Here is a 9,963-nt window from a genome sequence, read left to right on the forward strand (position 1 = left end):
CACATTCAAATCGACTTTTTTTTTTACTACTAAATCTAACCTAACACCTCATTTTTATACAAGGAGCTCCCTCTTTACCTCTTAGGCATTGTTCCTCACTCTCTGCCCTAATCCATATGTTTTCATACTCTGCCTCTCTGAATTTTACAATCTATTTCATGCCCATTTCATGTGAGAAAACAGTTTTCATTCTCCTTCTCTAAATTCAGAGTTGGTCCCCCACCCCCCAGAAGCACTCACTGGGTTCTGACCAGTTACCATCTTGTATTTTTATTCTTTTAGCATTATAGTCATGACTACTAAGCTAAACTATAAAACTTCTTAAGAGCATGAACCATCTCTTCTTATTCTGTGTAACCCTTCTAGAACTTAGCACAGTATTTCAATACATTTTGGTTGATTCATTGGTTGAAGTACTAGAGTATAACTTATATTTCTATTTGGCATTAAAGCATGACATTATTGAGAGGTGTCTTACTATATCTAGTTTCCAACATTTCTGATGCCAAAAAATACTCCTTCTGTTAAAAATAATGGTGTCTTCACATTGGAATTCCTCAAGTCCTATTACTAAGTCCCATTCTCTGTGCTGTATGAAATTTCATCCAGTTTCATGGCATCATATAGTGTCTACAGACTGATGATACCCAAATTTCAACTTCTAGTTAAAACATCTCCTCTGAGCTCCAGGATTGACAACTCCAACTGTATGTCTACTGGGTTTCTTAAACTTAACATGGTCAAAAATGAATTCCTGATTTCCCTTCATTCCCACCTCTGTCCCTAAATCTGTTTTTCTCCCAGCTTTCCCATCTTATTTAAAAGCACCAGCATTTTCTTTAATAGTACTATGTAATTCACTCAGTTACTCAGGCAAAAACCAGGAAGGCTATCTTAATTATTTTTTTTTCTCTTCCTCTCACCCACTACATCCAATAAATCACTAAATCCTGACGATTCTACCTCCAAAAAATATCCTGAATATATCTATTTCCCTTAAAATCTAAACAGGTAGTAGAGAGTTGTGGTTAAGTGCATGGACTCTACAACTAGTCTTGCTTTAATTCAAATCCCAGCTTTCCAACTTACTAGTAATGGGCAAGTTTCTTAACCACCTTGTGCCTCGGTTTCATCATTTGTAAAGAGAGGATAATAAAAATACCTTCATATGGCTGTTGTGAAGTGAGGGTTAAATGAGGTAACAGAATGTAAAAAAGAATGCCTGGCATATATTACATACTATATAAATGGTGACTACTATTTTTATTATTGTAATCAATACCACTATCATCCTAATATAAGCCCTTATCATTTTTTGCCTACACAATATCTGACTGCACATTTGCCATGCTTTCATTTTGCCTCTCTCCAGTTTTATTTTTAAAAAATCATGGGGTCACTCTGTGGCTTTAACACTTCAAAGACTCTCCACCACACTGAGGATGCAGACCAAGTCTCTCTCTTGCTCAAAAAGAGTCTTAACAAATTCTATCCCCCTACTCCCTAGCCAAGCAATCTACCATTTAGAGGCCGCTGGCTAATAAGCATCTCTTTCCACACATTTACACTCCAGAAACAGCTACATCAAATAGCATTTCACACAATAATTTAATCACAATAGTTTCGCATTTATTTAAACAAGATTATACCTGGTTGAGTTCAGCCTCAAGGCAAAAAGCTTGGTGGAGTGAAAGTGAAAGACAGGAGCCTTTGTAAAGGGTTGTGGGGTAGTGTCACCAAAATCCGAAAGAGGAAATGAGAGAAAGGGAGAGATGTAGGAGGCCTTTGCCTGCTTTGCAATTTTATGTAGTGTACAAGGAGCAACAGATTGGATGCTATGAATCTAGGCTGCCTTGGAGTTTTCTTTTTTTTTTTTCTTTTCTTTTTTCTTTTTTTTTTTTTTTTTTTTTTTTTTTTTTTTTTTTTTTTTTGAGACAAGGTCTCACTCTGTCACCCAGGCTGGAATGCAGTGACTCGATCTCAGCTCACTGCAGCCTCAACTTTTTGGATCCTCCCACCTCAGCCTTTCAAGTAGCCATCATGCTTGGCTAATTTTTTTGTATTTATCTTTTTGTAGAGACAGGGTTTCACCATGTTGACTAGGGTGGATTCCAACTCTAGACTCAAGTGATCCACCCAACTTGGCCTCCCAAGTGCTGGGATTACAGGTATGAGCCACTGTACTCAGACTGCCTTTGGTTCTTATGCTGATTAATGATGCTGAGTTTCTACAATTGTTTCAAAAACTTCAGATCTTAACCTAATCTAGTTAAGCACAAGTTCCCCCTCGACCAGGATGTAGAGAATAGAGAAAAGAAAAAGTAGAAAAAGGAAAGCATTATATGTCAAACACTGGTGACCTTCCCACTCTGTAGTCTTCCTCCCATCCATTACTATAAGAAGTTGCAAGAAAATTTAACTACCGTTGGGCATATGGAGAACTCTTAAAATTCAATAAGAAAGCAGCCTGCTTCAAAAATGGGCAAAAACTGAGCAGCATCTCATCAATGAAGATATACAGATGGCAAAGAACCTTGTGAAAACAAAATCCATTTCATATGTTATCAGGGAAATGCTAATTAAGACAAAAATGAGAAAGTACTACACATTTATTAAAATGGCCAACATACAAAGCACTGACAACATTAAAACCCGGTGAGGATGTGGAAAAACAAGAACTCTCATTCCTTGTTGGTGGGAATACAAAACAATACAGCTACTTTGGAAGGCAGAAAGTTTCTTACAAAACTAAACATATTCTTACTATACAATTCAGCACTCCTTTGCATTTATTCAGAAAACATACGTCCAAATGAAAACCTGCAAACAATGTCTATAGCAGTTTTACTCATAATTGCCAAATTTCAGAGGCAACTAAAATGCCCTTCAGTAGGTGAATGGATAAACTATGGTATATCCAGAAAATAAAATATTATTCATCACTAGAAACAAATGAGCTATCAAGCCACAGAAAGACATGGAAGAAACTTGAAAGCCTATTATTAAGTGAAAGAACCCAATCTGAAAAGGCTGTATGATTCTAAATATGTGACATCCTAGGAAAGGCAAAACTATAGAGACAGCAAAAAAGATCACTGGTTGCCATGGGTTAGGGGGAAAATAGGAATGAACAAAAAGAGAACAGATGATTTTTAGGGCAGTGAAACTATCCTGGCATGATACTACAATGGATACATATGTACATATATACAAATGTAAGATATGTGGATATGCATCCTACATTTGACAAAACCCACAGAATGTACAACACTAAGAGTGACCCTAATGTAATCTATGGACTTTGGGTGATAGTGTGCCAAAATAGGTTCACTGATTGTAACAAATGTACCATTCTGGTGTCAGATGTTGACAGCCAGAGAAAATATGTTTGGGAACAGTGGGTTTATGGGTACTCTCTATGCTTTCTGCTCAATTTTCCTGTGAACCTAAAACTGCTCTAAATATATAATTTTGCAACTGACAAAAATCTAATGAGAGCCAAAAAATTAGTGTTTGACATGGACAAGTCAAAAATGTTATTTGACAGGGGTCTTGTGTAAATAATAAACAATAATTAACTGGAATAAATAATAGCCTGAGATTGTAAACAAACAATACTACCTTGGAACTCTCATATATTGCTGATGGGAATGTAAAATGATACAGGCACTATGGAAAATAGTTTGGTGGTTCATTAAAAAGTTAAACACGTAATTATAATATAACCAAGCAATTTTCCTCCTAGGTTTATACCCCAAAGAATTAAAAACAGACGTTCAAACAAAAACTGTAATTCAATGTTCATAGCAATTCATAGCAGCCAAAAGGTAGAAACAACCCAAATGTCCATCAGCTGATGAATAAACAAAATGAAATGTTATTCAGCCACCAAAAGGAATGAAATACTGATATACACTGTAATACAGATAAACCTAAGAAGCTCGACAAAAAGGCCACATAGTATATAATTGCATTTATATAAAATATTCAAAATACATATACCCATAGGGACAGAAAGAAGGTTAGTATTGGTAGGGCCTGGGAGGAGGGAGAAATGTGGAGTAACTGCTTATGGGTGTAGGGTTTCCTTTTTGGATGATGAAAATGTTCTGGAACTAGATAGAGTTAATGGTTGCAAAACTTTATGAAGTACTAAATGACACTAAATTATACACTTAAAAATGGTGTATTTTTCCCATTAAAGAAAAAAGGAGTGGACTAAGAAAAAATACCTTGATTTTTTCACTTTCTTTTCTCACTCGCTTTGCATTTTCAATAATGTAAACAGTGCTTTTGTTGACTTCATTGTCAGCTCTGTGTCTCAGCCAATCCTCATATCCCTGAAAGATAAAAATAACTATATAATAGAGTTCAGATATTGAATAAGGTTGTTAATAAATTTCTGTATCCTCCCGAGTCAACAGTAGATATTTATATTTACAGCATTAATTTAAACTCAGTCTGTTAAAGAAACAATGCTGTATATTTTAATAGCAAATCTGAGATATACTTTCAAAATACCCCTTAGGTAAATAGCTTTATTTAAATCTACTTCAGATGAAAAGTCCAAAGTAAAATGAGCCATTAGATCTTTCTCTGATCACTTTTAACTGTAGTTAAAAGTAAAATACAGTGTTAAGTTTTCTCCATTCTTTAAACATTAATGAAAACACAAGCATTGGAGACTTACTATTTTGTATGTGTGAAAGACTATGATTGATTCTAATTGTAGTCTTATTCAAATTAATGTTAATTCTCTCTACTTTTTAATTTGAAAAAAGATTGTCCTGGGTTTGTGTTTTCTTATAGCCATAATCACTTACATATAATCTTTGTACATGCTGTAGTAGACTGTTCGAGTAATCATCTCCAAGGGAGTATTTTAATTATTTCTCACCCACAAAGAATAGAAAAGGCAAGCTAGGATTGTTTTGGCAGAGAAGCTATGATAAGTTTTAGAGATCAACAGCTAAACTTTTCAACGGACTTAGTGATAAAAAAAAAAAAAATACAAATTGGTATCCATTTTTACACTTGATCTTAGCCAAAAGGCCGAGAAGTGATAGGTATCCATTTTTTATAGTTAAAAGTAATCAGAGAAAGATGTAATGACTCATTTTACTTTGGACTGTTCATCTCAAGTAGATTTAAGCCAGGAGATCTAAAGAAGGAGGATGTTCATTTGTTTGAGCATGACCTCCTCTCATTTTTTATATACCTTTGCCTTGTTCATTGTAATGATGTCTGTACCTTTTAAAATACAACTGTTTGAAAAATCTCTTCATCACCTCCCCCCACTTTTTTCCCCTCAGGTGCTATATCTATTCTTCTTCTGTCCTCTTTATGACAATATTAGGCTATCACTTTATAGGGTACATTCTGTGAAGCTGGTGAAGAAATAAAGGCCCTAACATGAACCAGTATTGGGAGTAGAATGAATCAGTAAAAAAGCCTTTGAAAACCACACATGCTATTCTTGGAACCAGCAATTTTATGATGTTAAAGAAGATAATCCTACCAGCCTAAGGGAAAGAACATTCCAAAAGTCTTTATTTTGCAACTGAACACTTGATAAAATACTCTTATAGTTCCTGGTAGGCAAGATATAAGACCAGATAACCCCAAGAGGAAAGGTAATCTTGTTCCCAGTACTGCTAAGATGATTTTTTTTTTTGCAAGCTTCTTTGGTATCCTTTTTAAAAGCATTTTCTTTGTTAAGTATCATCTAAAAGTATGTTTGTAAACAGTCAGATCCTGTGGACAGACACAACACATGATTAACACTGTTAATCTACCCTTTCACCCCCAGTTTTCTGTTTCTATTTTCATCTGGAATTTTTCAAACATACTAGCATACAAAATGTTCAAAACACTTCAAAGACATCCTTATCACAATCTGTGGCAGTCTATCAGCTCTGACACACACACAAAAAAAAAACAAAAAAAAAACCAGGAAATGTCCCCTCTATCTACTACCTTCTGCAGCAGTATCAGGAAAAAAACAATAAAATTATTCTTTGAGTTCTCTGCTATAGGCAAAAACAATTTTAAAAATCCACAAAAATGGCAGTTTTTCACAGACATACCACACTGAAACAATTAATGTGCATTAAAAATCTACCTCCTATTTCCTGACTGGGCTATACCTTTTACCTGCTTTCTTTTACGTTTACATCCCCTCACACAGATATTGAAGAGAAAACAAGGAAATATTAAGGATGTGCTTTACTATCATTTTAATAGGTTTTCAACAAGTAACAAATACAAAATAAATCTAGCCAGGCATGGTGGCTCACACCTGTAATCCCAGCACTTTGGGAGGCCGAGGTGGGCAGATCACCTGAGGTCAGGAGTTCGAGATCAGCCTGACCAACATGATGAAACCCTGTCTCTACTAAAAATACAAAAATTAGCTGGGCGTGGTGGCAGCTACTCGGGAGGCTGAGGCAGGACAATTGCTCGAACCCAGGAGGTGGACGATGCAGTGAGCCGAGATCGCATCACTGCACTCCAGCCTGGGCAACAGAGTGAGACCCTGTCTCAAAAATAATAAATAATAAAATAAAAGTAAATCCATAGAAGATAATGCCCACTGTATATAAATATGAAAAGGGGCCTTTGACAATGAAATTCTAACAATGAAATGCAGTTGCAAGTATAAGTAGGAAATTTACCTGCTTAATGGCTGTAACAGTTATAACAAAGAAAAGTGGAAGTCCACTGGTAACTGGGCTAGTTGGTGTGTCTACTGTGACCTAGGTAAAGAAATTAAATTGAAAGGAAAATGAAAATTAGTTATTAACTCATATGCAGCATTTTACATGCTGCAAACATTTCAAACAGAAACATAGACGAAACACATTCCAGTAGTAGGGTAAATATTAATTTTCATTAAAACAAAAGCAAACCAAATGACAGTTTAACAAATAGTCCTAAATTCAGGCATAGTTTTTATCCCAGCTCAGATTAACCCCTTTATTGAAATATAGCCATTCACTTACCACCTATTTGCTAAGCACCATTCTGTCAGCCCTTGTGCTATTATCAGCCAAGCTCTAGATAGACTGCTTTAAACAAGATGAAGACAAGTCCCTGCCTTCATGTAGCTGGCAGCTTATAGGAAAAATCAGATAGTAAAACAAGTATGTAGATGCTGAGGTCTGAAGGGTAAAAAGAAGTTAACTAGATGAAAGGTAGTTTTCTAGGCACAGTGAACAGTATACGCAGGTGTTTGGGAAATAAAGGAAGCCAGTGCCAAGAGGGAGTGTGGTGTGAGATGGGGCTGGAGAGGGAGGCAGGAGCCAGTCTGTGCAGGGCCCTCTAGGCCAAAGAAAGCTGTTCATTCTTTATCCCACAAATAACAGGAAATCCTTGAAAGTTTTAAACAAGGAAAAGTCACATGAACAGAACTGCATTTTGAAAAGATCATTCTTACTGCTCTGTGGAAGATGAATTAGAAGGGAACAAAAGTGAAGGCAGGGTAATTTAGGAGGCTATTTCTGTAATCTAGGTGAAAGATGATGGCTTGGACTAGAGTGTTAGCAGACATGGAAATAAGTTCTATAAATATTTAGGAGGGAAAAATGGCAGGAGTTAGAGGGTAAGTGCTTATTAAAGATGCCTCCCAAGTATCAGGTTAGCATGCCTAGGTGGATGTTGTCATCATTCACTGAGACGGGAAATACTGAACGAGAACTAGATTTAAGGGAAGATGGTCATGAGTACAATCTGCCCTCACAACTTGTTGACTCTCATCTCCAACCTTCCATCAGGCCTGCCCCTGCCATACACGTGTGTTGTAGATACAACATATACTTCCATGTACACAAGGCTTCTACATGCTTCTGTCGATTTAGGCAATCTCTTCCATGTCCCCAAAATACCAGTTCGGCATTCTCCACCAGGTAAACTCCTTCTAATCCTTCAAGGCTCCATTCAGATACCATCTATTTTCTGAAGATTTCTCAAATTCCTCTTGGGGAGAAAAAAATGATAACTTACACTGTATACCCAAAGCATTTTGTTCATGCTTCTTGAATGGCTGTACTACATTAAGTGAATACATAACTGTTATGTGACTGGTCTTCTTAGCTATAGCATAAATTCCTTAAGCGTAGAAAAGCTGTATCTTGATCTTCATTGCACCTGCTACCATTTTCGTTGTCTGTCCTGCTGCATAGCACACAGTAAGTGGGTGAGTAGCATACATTTGCTGAATTGAAATGAAATGCACTGCCCACCAAGTAGAATGATTCTTGCAAGCAGAATCCTCGAGGTAGTTTATTCTGTTCGTAAGACATCTGACCATGGATCCAGAGGAGCTCCTTTTCAAATCTTCCATCATTCATGATTAAAATAGGCTCTTGCCCATATTATATCCCAGATAGATGTTAAGTAGCAAGGCTAAATTCAATTATAGCACCATTTACTCAAACCCTTAAAGTGAGTAAACAGAAGCACTTAACATCAACAAGTCATTTGAGCAATTTCATTGGGATTTTTCTGCTTCATTTAAAAAATGAAAAGAGAAAAAAAGTACCTTTAATGTAAAATTTTCAGGGATAATTATGGCGAGGAAAAGATTTTAATAGCTTACAGATTCAAAGATGAAAGATGCAATTTAAACTGTCTAAAATTTAAAACGCAAAACAGTAGAAAAAATACAGAGAAGCAGATTAATCTACTAGACTCTCACCCTTAAAGTGAGTAAATGAATGAGGGAGAGCAAAAATGGTAATCAGGAAGATGAGTGAGAAGTTTCCAATTAAGCTGAAACTGGTATGTAATAAGATAAAGCTACTAGTTTGAACTATTTTCAATTTTGATATATTCTATTTCATTTAATGGTACACAATACACATCATCCTAGGAAGAGCAAAGATATGAAAGTTTCAAAGAAAATAATGAAATAAAATCTCAACAGGTTTTCTATCAAAAATACCACTTTAGAAATCCATAAAATGATCATCTTTAAATGTTATGTTTCTACTTTTTTAAGAAGTCATATTATAATAAGCTCTGGAATGTCTTTTTTTTATTACATGGCATTTTAAGGTTAGAAATGGATTGAAAATTTGTTTGAAGCAATCAAGTTTCAATGTTAAGTGGCTGTTTAAGGAGCTCTTACCTGTACAAGGAAAATTATGAGAAAATAAAAATTTGCAATTCTTCTAAATTGTTCAAACAGATTCTTTGGGAGAAAATTCCAAAGTGTATACTATAAGAGAGGAAGAAAAAATAACACTGTTATGACGGAAGCTTGAAAAATCTTAATAGTAATGACCGATTACGGGTCCACATTATCATATAAAGTGATATTTAGTATGTCCAACTCATTGAAATACAAACCTCACACATACGCATAAGCACATATTTAGAGACACCGTATATAAAAACCTTTTCAAGAAATAAAGTTTTCATTCTAAGCATTACAATAGTCATCTAGTCTCATACCGTTGCTTTCTCCGAACCCAATCCAAATTAGGTTCCTTGTTATGTGTTCTCATGTCATCCTATATATACTTACTTAATAACACTCATTATAGTGAATTATATATGTGTACATTTTAAATTAAAGTTTCTCTCTCAATAAGCACTGAGTTCTATAGGGGCAGGTTATTCACCTGTATTGTTTACATTTTTCCAACACTTAACACAGTGCCTGGTACAAGGTAGACACTAAATTATTTGAATGGCCAGGCACAGTGACTCACACCTGTAATCCTAGCACTTTGGGAGGCCGAGGCAGGCAGATCACCTGAGGTCAGGCATTCGAGACCAGTGTGGCCAACATGGCAAAACCCCGTCTCTACTAAAAATACAAAATTTAGCCAGGTGTGGTAGCACACACCTGTAATCTCAGCTACTCGGGCAGCTGAGACAGGAGAATCACTTGAAACTGGGAGGCAGAGGTTGCAGTGAGCTGAGATCTCGCCACTGCACTCCAGCCCAGGCAACAGAGTG

The 9,963-nt window shown here is 35.9% G+C and overlaps 1 protein-coding gene across 9 annotated transcripts in view; it reads right to left on the reverse strand.

Annotated features, from left to right (window-relative positions):
• Positions 1-9,963, reverse strand: part of ATP11C (ATPase phospholipid transporting 11C) — a 225,106-nt gene that overhangs the window by 87,779 nt on the left and 127,364 nt on the right. For all 9 annotated transcript variants that reach the window (XR_005195680.1, XM_037728320.1, XM_037728327.1 and 6 more), the window contains exons 3-5: positions 9,128-9,217; positions 6,675-6,755; positions 4,233-4,340 (exon numbers count right to left, since the gene is read on the reverse strand). Coding sequence is in view for 8 of the 9 variants with exons in the window: in XM_037728320.1 (XP_037584248.1) it covers positions 4,233-4,340; positions 6,675-6,755; positions 9,128-9,217 (279 nt within the window). In the remaining variant the exon portion in view is untranslated. The remainder of the gene's footprint in view (positions 1-4,232; positions 4,341-6,674; positions 6,756-9,127; positions 9,218-9,963) is intronic.

The sequence above is a fragment of the Cebus imitator genome, unplaced genomic scaffold (genome assembly GCF_001604975.1).
Source record: "Cebus imitator isolate Cc_AM_T3 unplaced genomic scaffold, Cebus_imitator-1.0 Scaffold262, whole genome shotgun sequence".
Lineage (NCBI taxonomy): Eukaryota > Metazoa > Chordata > Mammalia > Primates > Cebidae > Cebus > Cebus imitator.